Genomic DNA, 20,249 nt, shown 5'->3' on the forward strand with positions numbered 1-20,249 from the left:
GACCAGTAAGAATATAGTTTCACCCATGGGGGTAAATTTGTTAAACCATCGAAAAATAAAAAGAGGAGGTGTTGTCCATAGCAACCAATCAGATTGCAGCGCTTATTTTTTTTTTAGCATGTACTAGATAAAAGACAACTAGAATCTGATTGGTTGCTACGGGCAACACCTCCACTTCCTTTTTATACAAATCTGCCCCAATCAATGTATTGAAGACACAGTAATAGAGTGAGGCCTAGCGTTGTGTAATATACAGGTGCATGGTGATAGAGGATATCCTGTGTGCTCAGTATAAGACAAAGCAATCAGTGAAAGACAGTTTTCGTCATTTTACTTAATGCTTATCATAATGTTATTGTATTTATTATCAACGTGATATTTAGGGATGAGCTCTGAAACACTGCCAGTAAAATCAGACAGCTTGATCGATGTCTTGTGTACTCAGTATCTCCGCAACGTGGCAAGGGTGCCAGGAATAAATAATGAATTGGATTTGGCACAACGTTCCCTGAAAGGCTTCGTTCTTGTGCTGCAAAAATAAAATAAAATTTGCTGTCTTGGTGTAATAATTGCAGTCACATGAATAGAGTCTCAGAATCATATACATACTATGTAGGGCTAATATACAATTAGGAGGTATGGATGTTCATTAGATTAAGTGGTCTTCGCTGTTGTTAAAGGTCACTCGTTCCTGCCATATTCTTACTGACCAGCTGCACAGTACCACTTCCCTTGCCCTGTACACTGGATATAATTCTCAGTATTTGCTAATATTCTTTATGTAGAAATTACGGCCCTTCAGAAGTCCGGATCCATCTTGCTGCCGCCAGTGCTGCTCCGGCCTCGTTGTGATCAGAGGAGAGGAGTGCGGTGTCCGCAGAGCTGGATTAAAGCTTTAGGGGGCCCAGGGCACTTAAAACAGGGGGCTCTATGGTATAAAATTAAGAGAGTTACTTACTAAACCAATTTTGAATCATATGGTTCTGAATATACTATACTACTATACTATGACTCTTTGAAGATCTTAATTAATAATAGTGCCCCCTTGATGGTTATAATTAATAATAGTGTGCCCTTGATGATCATTATTAATAATAGTGCCCCCTTAATGATCATGATTAATAATAGTGCCCCCTTGATGGTTATAATTAATAATAGTGTGCCCTTGATGATCATTATTAATAATAGTGCCCCCTTGATGGTTGTTATTATTATTAGTGTCCCTTGCTAATCCTAATTAATAATAATGCCCCCTTGTTAGTCATAATTAATTATAATGTCCCCTGATGGTTGTAATTAATAATAGTGCCCCCTGATGGTTGTAATTAATAATAGTGCCCCTTGATGATCATACTTAGTGTCCCTTTAAGATCATAATTATTATTAGATCTTCCTTAATGATTATAATAATAATAGTGCCCCTTTAAGATCATAATTAATAGCAGTGCCCCTTGATAATCATAATTAATAATAATAATGCCCGATTGATGGTCATAATTAATAACAGTGCCCCCTTGATGATTGTAATTACTAATAGTGCCACTTGATGATCATAATTAATAATAGTGCCATTTGATGATCATAATTAATAATAATAATAATAATAATAATAATAATAATGCCTCATTGATGGTTTTAATTAATAATACTGCCCTCTTGATGTTCTTAAATAATAATGCCCTTTTGATTAACATAATTAATAATAGTGCCCCCTTGATCATATTTATTAATAGTGCCCCTTGATCATATTTAGTAAACGTTCGACATTGATCTTAATAATAGTTCCACATAATAATAGTGTTTTTTTGTTTTTTTTTTGTTTGTACAACATATAAATAGGGGGCCTGAGTGCTTAAGGAGAGCAAAGCAAAAAAAAAAAGAGTAACTTTGCACCTTGGCAAAGACATGTTGCATTGCATTGGAGGGGGAGGTAATTTTAACATTTCAGTGTAAAAATAAAGGTATGAAGTATTTGTGTGCTACATGAAGAAGCAGCCAGTATTTAACTGTGCAAAATAATAAACTCATTTACACCCCTTGCACTGTAATATGGTTTTTCCAGGACCAAAGTTACTCCTTTTTTTGCTTTGCTCTCCTTAATGACTCAGGCCCAGAGAGTGAAGCACAGTACCAACATTGTCTGCACATTTCATAGGTCATTGTCTAATTTTGAATATGAAAATAGCATTAGGGTTTCTACCCCACCCCTGGTTTTCATTCATTGTTCCCACCCCCCCTTCCCTACAGTTATTTACTTACCTAAGTCCCAGGAGACAGTGCCGCTCCACTCCTCTTGTCTCTTCTCATTGGAGTTGCGATGTTATTATGTCACACTGGCGACTCTTAAGGAAGCCGGGGATGGAGGAAAAAAACCTGCGCATTGATGGCATTCGGCGGATGGTATTATTATGCTCAGTGCTCTGCTGCTGAAGGGCTGGGTCCCATACATGGGTACAGCAACGGTGCCCTCCTCATCATTGTGCCCTAGGCAGCAGGATGTCCCTGTTACAGCTGTGGGTCCACCCCTAGTCCAGGGGTGCCAATGAGACATGGCACAGGCTCCCTGGGTCTCTCCTAAATCTGACCCTGGGCCCGCAGAATGCATAATGAGCTCCCTTGTGTGTGACCGCCAACAATTCAATGCATTTAAAGCCCTATGATCCCTAGCGTGGGAGACGGCATCCTAGGGAACCAAAATTAAATTCTGTTCAGAGGGGAAGTTCCCATCGTCTCTGAGCAGTAAGTGCAGAGTGGAAGGGAGAGGAGGTGCCGAGAGGCCAGCACACTAAGGAAAGTGGGGGGAGGAAAGGGTGTCGTTCAAGACCCGTCCAAAATTTTGCTGTGAGGCCTCCAGATATCTAGTTGTGCCCCTGAATACAGGGAAATAGCGATAAGAGGCAAATGCAAACGCATCTCCTCAATATGAGCAACATTTATGTTAATAAAAGTTTAGACTAATTCTGTTATTTTATCGTAACTACAGTAATTACAGAACACAGGCAAAAATACGGTCTGACTTCTGCCAAACACTGATTACCAGAGATTAACTAAATTTTCAAAATTCTCCCATAAAATATTCCCCTCATTCTGCATATGGCCCGTGAGATGTTTTGCTGGAGGAATTTGCTCTCAAGTCCCTACTCCAATCATACTGCACAGAAAGACGATTTGACCGTCATGATCCCGGATCTAATCACAGATTATAAATTTTGTGAAATGCTCATTTATAAAAACACTGCAGAATGATGGAACAGTGACGATTATATGGCTACAAAACGATGCAGGCAACATGTTGCTGCTACTTCGCTCATCTCCGTTGATTACCCAACACCAGAAGTTTGTTTTTGTTTGTGTTTTTAACAGCAGAAAATCAGCGTTTGCAGAATTTAAAACATGCACAATAATGGCTGGGCTGCAGATCAACAGAAAGAGGATACTGATACATGGACACGTTATCTGGCAGCCAGGAAAAACATTGTTCGTTTTCGGCAGAATGACAAGCTAGCTTAAAACACAATTACAATTTGCAAGTGAGACATTTTGGCAAATGCAAACTGATTTGTTTAGTGCTTGATCCGCTCTAATCCAAGGAATGTTACAACACGCATCAGATCATCGCAACGGACATCTCAGATCCATCATTCTACAGTGCTGGGTATGGCTGCGTGTCGCTTGGGCATATTGTGCGAGGATCTTGCCAGCTACAGCCGATTAGCAGTTTGACTTTATTGGTCTGGCATGGTCGCCTGGGTTCAGGTCTTCAAAGCTGCCACTGATCCGTGCTGCAACGGATTGAGATGTGAAGGTGATTTATTTATATCCAGAGATGAATTACAGTTCTCGTATTGACTTATTGTCTTCTCTGTGTTTGAACAAACAAAGGACGACCAAGAGCATGAGAATAAGATAAGAAGGGTAACATAGAGGCAGGGCGGAAGACATAACTCCCATGCTGACCGACAGGGTCAACAAGAGGATTTTTAGGCCTCTGCTTATTGAACACAGAGGTAATGGGTGCTGACTTCAAAGTAATATCCCACAGTCATGGGACATTCAACCATACTTTATGGCATGGCATTGACTGATCCCCCTCTTCCAAAATCTCTTATAAGAATGCAGACAAAACCAATGGTTGGCATTTAGCGCTGCATAATATATACACACGCTTTAAAACGCACATTTTCCATACCCATGGCAAGATTATCACAAAGCAACTAACAGAGCATGTAGGTAGCCAATTAAAAAAATCTGTCAATGTATCCTGTAGTACAATTGTCAACAATTTACACAACCCAGGGTCACAATTCCCCATAATCCCTTTCACCTACTCACCTATAATTTTTACTTTCCAGGGCGGCCTTAGTCAGGGTACCCAACCTCATTTTGCGTAGCGTTCCTGGCGTGAAAAGTCTTTGCATGTCCACAAAGTAGATGCACACATAGGTGCCTGTGGATAAGTGGGACGGGGTGTTCTAAAGTAAGTCGAGTATGGTAAAGGGATGTTTTCTGAACCAATGCAGACTCGGACAAAGACACATATGAGCCTGAAGAAGCGGTATTATTTGCGTGTGGTGAGGGATAGGTGCACATAGAGGATGATGACCGTGATCTCGAGAACTAGGGAACCACTTGTGAACGGACGTTTGTGCTTAACCAATCTGCTTACGCGGATTGATTATTTCTCCCTAAATCTGATTTTTACTGTGCTTAGTTTCAGCTTTTAAGCAAACCATTTTTTTATCTGTACTTGAGACAGGGAGTTGTGTCTGCTGTATTTTAGCCTTATCGAGGCCTAATATTGAATGTATTTGTTGCAAATAAAATTAAGTGTAGGTGACGTGTGTCTGGTTTAGATCAGGCACATATACCACTGTCACTGACCTGCTGTCATCTTAACAAATTTTCCACTTTGCATTTGGTCGTAATTGTGTTTTTTTTACAAACGCAAAATGCGTTTGAGACTTGTGGCACCGTTGTGGGCATCTCTGTAGCTCTTATCTGTTTTGTGAAAACCATTGTGTACACACTAGTTGTTCATTCATCACCTGGAAAGCTGTTTCCTGCAAACCTCCATATCCTTCTGCCTCTCCTAAACTCCCACTAATGATAACAGAGTTGAATGCAGGCAGATGATGAGCCACAGAACTTACACCCTCAGCTAGTTACATGATGTAGTCTTTATAAATAATGTGTGAATAGACAAAACCTAGTATGCAAGTTAAAATCAATTCTCATCCAACACAGTTTCAGATACCATCTTTGACGATCCAGATAATTGTTCAGGTCTCCGACTCTGAATATCTATAATAAATATTTGATGTGCCTTTCAAGACCAGCACAGATTTAAATCCTCTTCATAAACCCTGGTGGTGTGAAGCTCCATAGGAAGTCGGACGCTTTTATCTACCAGCTCCCAAATTCGCACACGCTGCGGCTGAACTAAACATTTATACAACCCAGCCTTTGTCAGAAGCAATCAGGTGGGATTAATGCGGCGTATAAAAGCCTCACACGCTGCTTATTCCGAGCGTTACTACGGCACGTAAAGTCATGAATTAGCATGAGATGAATAATTTATTTTAACAGTTTTTCTATTGTTTAAACAAATGACTTCCATGAAAGCAGAGTATTCTATAGCCATAAATCACTGTATAGCACTCTGTCGCAGGCCAGAGATATCACTTGACAGAATTATTGAATCGTGTGCATGACCGCCAAGCCAGTACAAGAGAGATAAGAACGCTGCCCTTGAATAATTGGCTATGTCTGCACGTGGAATCCAGATACAGGATCTTAAAGGGCAGGGTATTGTACACTAAGGATGAAGACTCCCGTATATAAGTGCGCTCTCAGCCATTTAACAAGTAACGCACCAAGTTTAAAAAACGATGTAAAAATGTTTTAGCGGCAGGGGTGTTGCTGGTCCCTGGGACAGAATCTTACGCCCACCGCCCTGTGACATTTTTAAAAAAATAATACATTTAATTGGTTAAAAAACAAATATCTCAAGCCATGTGACTCCAACACTGCTACAGCTACACCAATCATAGTTTGTCTCCTTCCTTAGTGACACGTTCCCAGTGATGTGCAAGCGGATACACTTTGGGGGCCGAATGGTGTGGCCCTCTAACCTGCAAAAGGGCCGCATGTTAAACCCTTAATCTCAGTAAGAATTAAAACAATACATTTAGCCAAACAAAGTGACACCTATCTGTAACAACATATCAGCAGATATTCTATAAACAAGTGTTACAGGCTGTAACAAACAAATCTGACAATGAAGCAGGAAGGAGCCGGCGGCATCGAGGTGGAGGCTCGGAGGGCTGCAGGTGAAAGCTCGGAGGGCCGCAGGTGGAGGCTCTGAGGGCCGCAAGTGGAGGCTCGGAGGGCCGCAGGTGAAAGCTCGGAGGGCCGCAGGTGGAGGCTCTGAGGGCCGCATGTGGAGGCTCTGAGGGCCGCAGGTGAAAGCTCGGAGGGCCGCAGGTGGAGGCTCTGAGGGCCGCAGGTGGAGGCTCTGAGGGCCGCAAGTGGAGGCTCGGAGGGCCGCAGGTGAAAGCTCGGAGGGCCGCAGGTGGAGGCTCTGAGGGCCGCAAGTGGAGGCTCGGAGGGCCGCAGGTGAAAGCTCGGAGGGCCGCAGGTGAAAGCTCGGAGGGCCGCAGGTGGAGGCTCTGAGGGCCACAGGTGAAAGCTCGGAGGGCCGCAGGTGGAGGCTCGGAGGGCCGCAGGTGGAGGCTCTGAGGGCCGCAGGTGAAAGCTCGGAGGGCCGCAAGTGGAGGCTCTGAGGGCCGCAGGTGGAGGCTCAGAGGGCCGCGGATGGAGGCTCTGAGGGCCGCAAGTGGAGGCTCTGAGGGACGCAGGTGGAGGCTCAGAGGGCCACATGCAGCCCTGTTGCTGTTACTGCATTATACTAAGTATGTGTGAATGGTTTAAGCAACTTGGAGCGTAGAGAATGTGATTGTGAGGATTTTCTTCCATATTATTGGAGAATTTGCTAAATGCCCGTCAAGGAATGACAGGGCAAACAGCGCGGGTTCTGCACCAATACTCCAAGATACTCCGCCCAGCGTACATCCAGGTGAGAGCTTCCGCAATACTGAAAGTGAGCCTAGGTTTGTGGGGAGGAGAAAGAGTCACCTCCTGCTACTTACAACCACCCCTTTCATTCAATAGCAAACAGGGCAATCACCCAGAACAGTGGGTTCCTGGGCTTTCCCCCAGGAACCCACCATGTTAGTTGGGGTCACCTTGCAGCTCCATGAAGGAAACTAATTACTTGGGTAACAGGGATTCCTGGGGTGCAGGAGGACTAATATACTATACAGAGTGGGCATTCTACACTAAGAACATTGTGTTGAATATACCTGGCCGGGGGCAGAACGCGTCATCACCGAGCCCCATAGTAAAAAATGTTGGAAGGCGCAGACATGCGCTCCATCTTCCTGCAGCTCCCACTCTGCGTTCTCGGAAATAATTGCGGGAACAGGCAACGGCAATACTGCCTTCACCCATTAATAATACCTCTGCACCAATTAGTAATAAATAGCTAAGTGGGCAGCACGGTGGCTTAGTGGTTAGCACTTCTGCCCCACAGCACTGGGGTCATGAGTTTAATTCCCGACCATGGCCTTATCTGTGAGGAGTTTGTATGTTCTCCCCATGTTTGCGTGAGTTTCCTCCAGGTGCTCCGCTTTCCTCCCACACTCCAAAAAAAAAATACTAGTAGGTTAATTGGCTGCTATCAAATTGACCCTAGTCTCTCTCTCTGTCTGTCTGTGTGTATGTTAGGGAATTTAGACTGTAAGCTCCAATGGGGCAGGGACTGATGTGAGTGAGTTCTCTGTACAGCGCTGCGGAATTAGTGGCGCTATATAAATAAATGTTGATGATGATGAAGTTGCAGGGGGAGCCCCTTCTCACCTCTGGGCCCCATCACCGCTGCACCCCATACAGTGGCAGCATTGCCAACACTGTATGGCTGATAAGTATTTGAGATAAATCCTGTAAAAACCCCAGTAGTCTCTGTGATCTGGAAAAGAGCTTACATGTCCCATGAAATGAAATAAATCCCTTTCATAGGTATAATTTCAAATAGGTTCTTTAAATTTTTCACCAAGTGAAATTTCCTTCATTTAGTTCCCCTTAATGTTAATGATAGAAAAATCAGTCTCAGTGTCCAATCCCTCTGATAATAGCCATATTCACCAATCTGAATGATTGGGATGGAATAAATCACTGGCAGAATGGACGATCTTCGCTGTAAGTGAGCACTTCTTCTGGCAAGAAATAGATTAAGAGCTTTTAGTAAAATGTTACAATTTGTATAAGGACCTTAAAGCTTTTAGTCAAGAACAAAGTGCTGTGTTGGGAATTATTCTGAGCAACTGTTGCAGCATTTTTTTTGGTGCCTTTAAAGTGTACTTGTTTCCCGCAGGCAGTAGAGGCAGCCATATTGTGGACGGGGACAACATTCAAGAGGATGTAGCCTCTCAATAAACTTGGAACTAGAGACATCACTGAGGCCTGAGGGGTGTGGTTCAATAATCAAAAATGGCTGCCTCCACTGTGTGTAATCGATATGTACGCAAAGTCAGCCAATCCTTAAAGGGTAACGTAATCACAATGAAAGTTGTTAAAATCTGAAAATATATCTTGGAACACTATGAAACATGTACATAGTGTTCACACTGAGGTGTGATCTGGGCATGATATTTAGATTGTAAGCTCCAATGGGTCAGGGACATATTCTCTGTACAGGGCTGCGGAATATGATTGGCGCCAGTGATTGAAATGGAAATTTAGAAGTGGCAGTATAGCATAACGCCGTATACACCCCTACTTTGACCACTGATAGGCACTATATAATTAAATGATGATAATAATAATACTACTACTACTACTAATAATAATAATAATAGGAAACAATGTTTGACCGAATAACATTGAATAAATTGGTTGGTAATTGAATTTGTAATTTTTAAAAAAAGTTACAACAAAGATGGTTTATGGAAGATTTATTCCTCATGATGCTATTTAAAATGTGTCCAGTTATAATAAGTTTCCAAAGCTATTACACTTTTTATAAATGCGATCGCCGGTTAAACCATATATTATACCCCGTTCACACGGCCTCTAAAACCCAGGTTTATTCCAGGACAAGCCCCGACGACCTGAGTCAGGGGCGCATGGAGGATTGTCAGGGGGGGTTCCAAAAAAAACAAACCAGCCTGCGCGAGAGCTACTGCACATGCGCAGCAGCTCCGTTTAGGCAGCGCTGTCCTATACAGCAGCCGCGGCACTGTCAAAGAAGCGTCCGCGGTGGTGCTGTATACACTACAGCACTGCCGCGGACGCTTCTTTGACAGCGCCGCGGCTGCTGTATAGGACAGTGCCGATATAGACCCGGGTCTGACCCAAAAATTTGCTGGGTTGGGATGCTCTGTCCCCCAGAAATATACTGGGTTCATATACCTGGGATATTACCGGGGAGGCAATGTGAAAGTGGTATAAGTAACAGCTAAGGGAACTCTCTATAAGACTTTTTAACCAACCTTTGTGTAAGGACCACTTTTAGGGCCTCATTCATGTTTGGATGGATGTCTATTGGCAGAGAGTATGTGGGAAGGAGGGGGGATGACTGACACTGCATAGTCTTTGATTTAAAAACTACATGTATGCATGTCACTAGCTAGCACAGACCCTGGGCTAAGGGGGCCTCCATTTCCCCGTGAGGGCCCCCCCGTGAGGGCCCCCCCCCCCCCGTGATCCTAGCCCCTTCTCCGGCACTTACCTCCTTCTCCGGCGCTCTGTACGCTCTTTACTGAGGAGATCTCGTGAGAGTGAGACTCACGAGATCTCCTCAGTAAGGAGACTACAGCGCGCCGGGGAAGGACCGCAGTGAAAGTGCTCAGCAGCACTGATTACACCGGGGGCGCCCCCGACCGATCAATACTGCTGCAGAGCACTTTCAAGGGCCCCCTGAATGCCATAGGCCCCTGGGCTGTAGCCCAGTTAGCCCTATGGTTAATCCGGCCCTGCACAGACCACATGTATGTAAGTAAGAGAGACTGTAAAAACGCATCGTATGTATAGTACACATCGCAAGCCTCTTTATTTATGTAATTACTGTAAAGGAAGTATATAGTATTTGTATTTGTATAGTATAGTATATAATATTTTAAATGTAATATTTATATAAATGATTATGCCTTTAACCGTTTTTAATTTGTTTCATGGTAAATAATATTTTAATGTGTTTTGATGTGACCTTTTATTGCATTACACATGTGCGTATCCAAGCCCGGATTAATGCGAGGTCTAACTGGGCTACAGCCCAGGGGCCTCGGGCATCCAGGGGGCCCTTTAAAGTGCTCAGCAGCATTATTGATCGGTGCAGGAGTGGGGACGCCCCCGGGCCGATCAATGCTGCTGAGCACAGTCACTGTAGTCCTTCCGTGGCGCTCACTAATCTCCTTACTGAGAAGATCTTGTGAGAGTGTCACGGGATCTCCTCAGTAAGGACATTACTGAGCGCCACGGAAGGACTACAGTGACAGGAGAAGGAGGTAAGCGCTTGGGCGAGAGTGCGGTGGGCGGCTACCAGGGGGGACCTCATGGGAGGGCTACTCACAGGGGGGGCTCACGGGGGAATGGGGGCCCCCTTAGCCCAGGGGCCTCCATTCCCTTAATCTGGCCGTGTGCGCTCCCTGCAGTCTGCTCTGTGTAACAAGCAGGGCTGCCATCAGAAACTGTGGGGCCCAGTACTAATTAATCTGGCGGGCCTCCCCTCCCCATACATGTGCTCCCCTCCCCATTAATATGCACCCCTCCATCTTCGCCATACATGCGCCCCCTATCCCTCATAACAGTACATTCCCCCTAGCACTCCCTCATCACATTAAATGTCCCCCTCTCCCCTCCCCACAATCACAGTAAATGTCCCCCTCTTCCCCCCCCCCCACAGTAAATGTCCCCCTCTCTCCCCCCATAGTAAATGTCCCCCTCTTCCCCCCCACAGTTAATATCCCCCTCTCCCCCCCATGGGTATGTCCACCTCCACCCCCTCCCCAGTTAAGGTCCCCGTCTTTCCCCACAGTTAAGGTCCCCCTCTGCCCCCCAATCACAGTTAATGTCCCCCTCTCCCTCCCCCCTTCCACAATTAAGGTCCCCCTCAACCCCCCTTCCACAATTTAGGTCCCCTCTTCCACAATTAAGGTCCCCCTCAACTACCCTTCCACATTTAAGGTCCCCCTCAACCCCCTTCCACAATTAAGGTCCCCCTTCCACAATTAAGGTCCCCTTCTCCCTCCCCCTTCTACAATAAAGGTCCCTCTCAACCCCCCTTCCACAATTAAGGTCCCCTCTGCCACAATTAAAGTCCCCCTCAACTACCCTTCCACAGTTAAGGTCCCCCTCAACCCCCCTTCCACAATTAAGGTCCCCCTTCCACAATTAAGGTCCCCTTCTCCCTCCCCCCTTCCACAATTAAGGTCCATCTCAACCCTCCTTCCACAATTAAGGTCCCCCTCTTCCACCCTTCTCTCTCCACAGATCAGGTCCCCCGGGCTCTCGCTCTCCCCCCTCCCTCCACAGTTATGGTTCCCCAGGTCCCCCGGGCTATCCCTCTCAAAAAAAATAATAGCTTATTTACTTACCTCTGCCTCCCGGTCACTGATACACTGGGAGTGCGCGTGCGGCGATGACGTCACCGTGCCCCGCACTCCCAGCCTATAAGAGTCTTGGAGGCAGCATCGCGGAGAAGGTAAGTAAAAAAAAAAAGGGGAGGCACGGTCGGTGACTGCGGGCCCCGGACAGTCCAGGGAGTCTGGACAGACGGAGAAGTCTGTCCGGGCCCCCTGGTCTGTCCGGGCCCCTCACAGCAGTACTGGCCGTACCCCCCTGATGGCGGCCCTGGTAACAAGTAACTATTAGGCAGAGTGTACTCACACACAGACTCATATTGGAACGCATCTTGAGATCCGCTAGGATGTAAATATGGTCGTAACTATGCTCAAGTTCCCTGTTCTTTTGCAAGTTACGTGCAAATTGCATCTGGACTTGAATCAGACCCTTTATGGGCATTGGGAAAGTTAGGACCATACACTGTATGATGTACATTAGTTCAGTGCTATGTACATTTATTTTGTATAAAGTTTTCCTCCTATTTATGTTATGCCCCCATCGTTGTGGGATGTTATATATGTGATTAGGGGTCTATACGTGATAACGTATCTGTACACTACACCGTGATGACAGTCGCCCAAGATAGCGCCAGCGATTTTCTCTCGCGATGCAAACACCCCAGTCTGTCTAATTTAGCTTTATATCTTCACTTTCTACATTTGTATTATGCACCCATTAAGCAAATCCTAACACCCCCCTAGGGTCAGCTCCATTTTGCTTTTACCAGACAGTAATTGTTTCAGACTAAACTGAGATTGTCTCTCTCCCTTCTGCCTGCAGGTGATACTAATTCTGACAAAGCTGTACGATTACAACCTGGGAAGCATTACGGAGAGCTCGCTCTGGAGGTACGTGGTTAAACCGAGCTTCTAATTGCTGAGTTACTTAGACATGAATTCTGTGGCAGAGGTCTTTTCACACGGCGTAATTGGACATGTGGGACGTGAGATGACAGCTGTCCCTGGGCCATATCCGTTGTCGCTTCTCATATTTAGTGATATGGTTTTATTGGCTTATTCAGCAATGAAATATTTCAGACCCGGAGATGTAGTTATCAGAGACACATATCTTGTTTCATTTTCTATGTTACTCTGTAACAGCTTAACTGCTTTTGATCCAAACTCAGAAGATTTAAAGTTTTCAGCCTCCGCTACAAGGAGAAAGTCATGTTCTTCACATGTTAATCAATGTGCGTCGCTGTTAAATGTTTATAATACATGGGTTGTGTCGGAATAGTATATTGTTAGGATGTTTTACTTGTAAATCAATAGCCTGTTTGATATTGCCCTACAGTACAGAGACAAAGCAAATATATTGATAAAACACAGATGGCGATGCTGAAACACACAACAAGACAGCAAGGATGAGAGGGGACCTTGTTTGCAGAGCTTAACTGATGTCTTAACCTTCATTTGTCATTAATTGACTGGTTTGTACATGGCCTTCTGTGTTGTTTACTATATAAACACCTCTTTGTTTTAAAAGCCCTTCTGTGCTTTTCAGTATTGCCTTAATATGATCTGTTAGGGTTGTTTATGCTCCTTGCTATGACATAGATGTGCTCTCTGAATCGAATCCAATTGTGTAAAAAGAGGAAAACTGTTCTATATGAGGGTGACAAGAAGAAACATCTCTGTCTGATCATATAAAGACGGGGCTAATAAGCACGAGAGAATGCTAAAATGAAAAATCAATGTGTTGCATATATTTATGCGGGGGGCAAAAGCCAGCGAATAATTTAAAGTCGTAGAAACATAGAATTTGACGGCAGATAAGAACCGCTTGGCCCATCTAGTCTGCCCATTGTTTTACCTATGATAACCTCAAACCCTATTTGATCCTTAGTTCATTGTAAGGATATCCTTATGTCTATCCCAAGCATGTTTAAATTTCTCTACTGTATTATCCTCTACCACCTCTGATGGAGGCTATTCCACGTATCCACTATTCTTTCTGTGAAGTAGTTTTTCCTCACATTTCCTCTGAACCTACTTCCCCCCAGTACATGTCCTCGTGTTCTAATACTTCTCTTCCCCCCAGTGTCAGTACATGTCCTCGTGTTTTAATACTTCTCTTCCCCCCAGTGTCAGTACATGTCCTCGTGTTTTAATACTTCTCTTCCCCCCAATGTCAGTACATGTCCTCGTGTTCTAATACTTCTCTTCCCCCCAGTGTCAGTACATGTCCTCGTGTTTTAATACTTCTCTTCCCCCCAGTGTCAGTACATGTCCTCGTGTTCTAATACTTCTCTTCCCCCCAGTGTCAGTACATGTCCTCGTGTTCTAATACTTCTCTTCCCCCCAGTGTCAGTGCATGTCCTCGTGTTCTAATACTTCTCTTCCCCCCAGTGTCAGTACATGTCCTCGTGTTTTAATACTTCTCTTCCCCCCAGTGTCAGTACATCTCCTCGTGTTCTAATACTTCTCTTCTCCCCAGTGTCAGTACATGTCCTCGTGTTCTAATACTTCTCTTCCCCCCAGTGTCAGTGCATGTCCTCGTGTTCTAATACTTCTCTTCCCCCCAGTGTCAGCGCATGTCCTCGTGTTCTAATACTTCTCTTCCTTTGTAGAATGTTTCCCTCCTGCACCTTGTTATAACCCTGGATATATATGAAAGTTTCTTTCATGTCCCCCCGTTCCCTACTCTGCTCCAAACTATACATAATAAGATCTTTTAGTCTTTCCGGGTAAGTTTTGTGCTGTAGGCCATGCACCATTTCTTTTGCCCTTCTTTGTACAGTCTGTAATGTATATATATCCTTCTGGAGATACGGCCTCCAGAACTGAACACAGTATTCTAGATGAGGCCGTACCAATGACCTATACAGTGGTATTATTACTTCTTTCTGCTACTGATTCCTCTCCCTATACAACCAAGCATCTGACTTACTTTCCTCATTGCTCTGTTACATTACTTACATGCCTTTATGTCACCTGAAATAGTGACTCCTAGATCCCTTTCCTCCGCTGTAGTTTCCATTATTAGCCTTTGGGTTTTTGAGACCCAAGTGCATGATTTTACATTAACCTGTAGTTGTCACTCTCTTGACTTTCCTCTAGTACCTAGATCATCGATCATTTGTTTTTACCCCTCCTGGTGTGTCTACCCTGTTGAATATCTTTGTGTCATCTGCAGTAAGGCATACTATCCCTTCAATACCATTTGCAATGTCTCCAATAAAGATATTAAAAAGCACTGGTCCAAGTACAGATCCTTGCGGTACTCCACTGGTAACCTTTCCCTCCTGTGAATGTTCTCCATTTACTATAACTCTATCCTGCAGCCAAGATCTTATCCATTCAACCATCATTGAATCCAATCCTAAGCTTTCAAGTTTATTTAGCAGTCTGTGATATGGGACAGTGTCAAAAGCCTTACTAAAATCTATGGTATAAAATCCCTTATATGAAGCTTTGCTCAAAGGTCCTAATTATTCATAAAATAAACAGAAGACTTGGGCTAGATTTACTAAAAGGCGGTTTGATGAAACTGACAGTTTTCGGTAGTTTTAAAACCGCAGTATTTACTAAAGAACAAACCACCAGTTAAAAGGCTGAAAACCACAGTTTTACAATCTGCCCCTTTTCAGATCACCACCACGATTTTTAACATGATCCAAATACAAGCAGCCAGATTTACTAAGCTGCTGTTTGACAAACCACCAGGTAAACCGCCAACAAAACAGCTCAAACAAAAGAGTTGGTTGTGGAGCCGAGATTGCAGAGTGCAGAGTGCAGAGTGCAGAGTGCAGAGTGCAGAGTGCAGAGTGCAGAGTGCTGTTTGAGCTATCTGGCCATTCAGAACATAAAATGAAGCACCATTGACTTAAAATTATGGGGGCAATCATTATTTATTGATTAAGGAGCAAAATTAATTTATAATTAACTTATGGGGGCAATTGTATTTTTCATTATATTAAGGGGACAATGTTATTGTATTATTATATCATGGGAAAATATGAATATATAATTATATTAACTGCACAAAACTATTTGATTGCTAATTGGGGCAATAATTATTTATGTTGCACGCATGTGGCACTATATAGTGCCCCCATAATATAATAATACAATAATATTGTCCCCTTAATATAATGAAAAATAAAATTTGTTAATTAGAAATTAAGTTTGCCCCTTAATCAGTAAATAATGATTGTCCCTATGATTTATAAGTCAATGGTGCTTTCCTATTATGTTTTGAATGGCCAGATAGCGCCAACAGCATGTTTGAGCTATCCAGACAATCAAAAGCAGGTATAAAAAAACCCTGTCTTTTTTATGGCGGTTTTTAAGCCGGTTTTGATCAAACCGCCAGCGGTTTAGCTGTTTTCAATCTGCCACACACAGCCCTATTTTAAACACAGCAAGTTGGAGCACTAATCTCCCTCCAGTCTCCCACTTAACTTCCTACCTTTTCTTCTGCCTCTTCCCCTTCATTCCCCTTCCCTTATCATTCATTCCTTCTTCTCTCCCTCTCTCCCCCGTGTCTCTCTGTTTGTCTACCCCACCCCTTAGATTGTACGCTCCTTTGAGCAGGGTCATCTCTCCTCCTGTCTTCACCACTTTTAACTCTGCTCTCCAGCTACCTAGCCCTCCTCCTCGAGGACCCTCTTCCCCCCGTCCCCTCTCGCTCCCTCCTCTCCCGTCTGGGAGTTTCCCTGTCACCCGTGCCCTCCCTCTTGGGCTCCGTCATCTGCAGACTCTCCCCTCTCCCCTTCCCTAGCTGTGCTTTGAGCTCACTGAGTTACTGTGCTTATTGTTTACTGTACTGTGCTGTCTCACCTCGTATTGTAATTTTGTTTGTCCCTGTTCGGCGCTACGGACACCTAGTGGCGCCCTATAAATAAAAATTAATAATAATAATAATAATATTAATAATAATAATCCGCCGGTGATGTGTGGTGGTTTAAAATTGCGCCATTTTTTAATAAGTCTACCTCCAACTATATGAGACCGTAGTACAGGACACGTATCAATAAAGAGGTATGCAGCATCCAGTGAAATCTTGCCTCTTGCGTTTTTCATATCCACTCTATTTTTTTAAAAAAAGAAGAAATGATGTTCCCTGTACCTGTCAGATAATGAGAAATTAAGTGTGCTGCATATTAAGAGCTTCGTAGAATTTGTAAATATTAATTGAATGTGTAAATCTACTCTAGAGATGTTGGGAATGAATGTGACTTAAGAGGACTTACATCAGCAGATTTCAGCTCGTACAGTATGTACAGAGGTCACTGTGATAGAGATAAACTGTACACCTTACACTGTCACTTGAGAGGAAATTAAAATACTAATTAACAGAGGTCTTTAGAAGCTGGTTCAGTCATCTGGATTGCAGCATAAGGGACAAATTGCTGGAGAACATATGGAGCTTTCGGAGATCACTAACTAACAGTAGTCGACCAGTTGGAAGAATATGAAATACTTAAATTAAAAGTAGTTCGACAATTTGGAGGGGAGGGGCACCCCACCTACTGCTCCCAGGTTAGTACTTCCTATCAATAATTTTCTTGAGTTTAATGTCGTTACATGTTGTAGAGTTTGTTGTACAATCCCACACTAACATGCAAAATATATTTTGCCATAATGTCATTTTTGAGAATTTTAGAAAGTGTTGAAAAATGGGGACATTTTCAGAAATATTAAATTTCCCTCGTTAAAGATCCCAAACCTGGGACTGTTCCTTGAAATTAGGCACAGTCGGCAACTATAGTACATTGGTGTTGTTTCTTTGCCTTGTTGTGCTAAGTATCCGGCCCCTGTACTTGGGATCCCTGCTAGAGCACTTCACAAGCGCTGCAAGGCGAACCACGGGAGAGGGAGGAGTCAGCGCACTTGCCGTAAGTACAGATAGCTTCCATCCAATCAGAAGCAGGCTGTCATTTCATTTGCTTCATCTGATCCCTCCTCTCCCATGGCCCACTTACAGAGCCTGTGAATCTTTCAGCAGAGGTCCACAGTACAAAGCAAGCACAGAGGGGAAACTGTATTGAGCAAATGTTGGGGTCCTATCCACCAATGTCCTAATATGTAGCGCTGAGGAGTGGGGGGAGGCAGCATCTTTTGAAAGCTGGAAGCGTATCTAAAATAAATGTTGTGTTTTATCTAGCCAGTGGGATAGATACTCAATGATATATGCTATACGGTAGAGTGTAATTCCTGAGCATAATGATAAGTCATTTTAAGAGCATCAAAGTTCACCGACATCTACACCCATCCGTGACTTCATCATGCAGGTCATCGGCCACATTACCACCAGCTTGTTAAGCGCCATGTTTTACAATATTGACATCATCACGACCTTTTCTGTCCCACAAGAGCCCTGAGCCTGGTAAATGTTCCTGATGTTATTTATTTTGCTTTATTTCATTGAATTATCTATTGCTGCTTGTGCTTGTCTTCTTGTAGCAATGTGTGTTTAACACCCGATGATAAAACATTGAACTAGACTCAGGTCACCAGAAATCTCCAGCGATGTTATTCATGAAATATAAATAGTGCAGACTGTGGACATTACGCTCGGAATAAAGAGGATGAAAATAAAAAAGATAAACAGATTTCAAAGCAGAATGGGGAATATTATTATTTTATAAAACCTTCAGATACATAGGAAATGTGTTACACAAATTGTAGCCTGTATGTAACTTGCTGTTAATGTTTAATATGATTAGAACAGTATTTTATTCCTTTTAAAGCTTCTTTTTTTATTTTGGGGTGGGAGGTACATTATTAATTGTGTTTTATATTACAGTGGAAAAGCACTTGTTTTATTATGTGAAGTTTTGATTATACTAGCAAAATGGCAATAGATTAATAGTATAATTGAAGGACTAAAATGCATTCTTGTGGCTGAACTGTATATAGATACTGTACACCAGTGTCCATATTAGTCACTACTGGGTTGCAGAGTGTACAATGTATTTTAAATAGTGTGCTGGTGATCGATAAGAAGACAGTTTGCATTCTGTTCAGAATGTACTTGACACAAATGATGAATTTCTGCTTTAGAAACAAGGGTAGAGATAGCTTCTTTTTAGATCAGCGCTGTGCCCTACCTCCCTCATAATCATATTTTCTCAATTATAAAACAGTTAATGTTTGAAGGCAGTGGGAAATTGCCGCGCAGCGCTGAGGAGTCATCACACCAAGGACAGGGTTATTCCGAATATCTTCTGGAATTAGATCTCAGTTCAGCTGCTGGACCCAGCGAGTCCAACTGCCATTGCTGTTGCCCTCTCAGTTCCTCCATTTGTGGCCTCCTTGGTGACAGCAGCCGACGCCACAGCTACTGTGGACTTGAGGAACAATTGTCGTGGCTCTGTGTCCAGCAGCAGAACATGTATGACAGGATATGCCAAACAAATAAAGTGGACACAGAGTGACTCTGAGCTGGTGGATAACCTCAAGCGTGTCTATCAGGGGAGGGATCTCAATTTTTAGCCTGGGGGCAAGATTCGACTCAGCAGCCTATTAGGAACATTTTAAAGAAAAAAAATGCAGGTGGCACAGTGACCCAGCCCAAGGTAGCCCACTATGAGACTGGCCCAGAGGGGCAGATGCCAACCTGCCCCCCAGCCCAGCCTGCCCCTGGTGTTTATGCAGCACAAAAGCACCATCACCAGAACTAGAGCAGGAAAGAGGGTTGGACTATGTAAAAGTAGAGAAGCACAGTCATGGTTACTAGCAGACAGGGTCTGATTAAAGGTTCAGGCCTCCCAAGGATAATACACTCGTAGCCCCTGATCACCTTCCACATCAGGCTAATACATGGAAGTTAAAAACAAATTCATCCTTAATTTAATATCAGGCTTTGTCCACCCACTTCCCCTCCCCCAGTTTGTTTATGTTAGCAAGTTTTTGAAACTCAGTGCCATTTGACTTTATAAAAGGGTCACATCAATATTTGTCAGTCATTTTCATTAAAATCAGAATTGCATAGCAGAACAGAGGCATGAACAAGTGCTACTGAGGGTGAAGATGTGAAGGTGGAGGAGGAGGCTGTCATGTCTACATCTGTCTCCGTCCTCGTATCACCTAAACACTTATACTCAAGTGCCCGCCAAGGGATGACTCCTTGTCCCCGCCACTCGCTCTCAACTCGCCCTGTGCCTGTTCTGTTTTCCCTCCCTTAGGATGTAAGCTCACTTGAGCAGGGCCCTCTTCCCTCATGCCTCCCTACCTGTTCTTCTGCTCCGTTTTTTGCATCAGCCAACCTGGAGTTTCTGAAGTATTGGTATTTTTATTTATTGTTTTGTACTGATTCACCCTGTATAGTCGACTGTTTTGTACTGTGTACGGCGCCGCGGAAACCTTGTGGCGCCTAACAAATAAAGGATAATAATAATAATAATGATAATAATTGTCTTTAGCCTTTACCATGAGAATACATCAATATTAAAACTATTCTCTTATATTTTAAAATTATTTTTTTAGTTTATATCTCTCCCTAGCACAATTTTGCACCCCCAAAAATGTTGTAATCTCTCCCTTCCCAAATGCATTGCACCCTGGGCTACCGCTTTGTCAGCCTATTGGACAAACAGTCCCTGTTGGCATCATCATCATCACCAT

The 20,249-nt window shown here is 43.6% G+C and overlaps 1 protein-coding gene across 8 annotated transcripts in view; it reads left to right on the forward strand.

Annotated features, from left to right (window-relative positions):
- Positions 1 to 20,249, forward strand: part of SORCS1 (sortilin related VPS10 domain containing receptor 1) — a 459,666-nt gene that overhangs the window by 115,199 nt on the left and 324,218 nt on the right. For all 8 annotated transcript variants that reach the window (XR_012693296.1, XM_075215731.1, XM_075215724.1 and 5 more), the window contains exon 2: positions 12,460 to 12,527. Coding sequence is in view for 7 of the 8 variants with exons in the window: in XM_075215731.1 (XP_075071832.1) it covers positions 12,460 to 12,527 (68 nt within the window). In the remaining variant the exon portion in view is untranslated. The remainder of the gene's footprint in view (positions 1 to 12,459; positions 12,528 to 20,249) is intronic.

This window comes from Mixophyes fleayi, chromosome 6 (genome assembly GCF_038048845.1).
Source record: "Mixophyes fleayi isolate aMixFle1 chromosome 6, aMixFle1.hap1, whole genome shotgun sequence".
In the NCBI taxonomy this organism is placed as follows: domain Eukaryota; kingdom Metazoa; phylum Chordata; class Amphibia; order Anura; family Limnodynastidae; genus Mixophyes; species Mixophyes fleayi.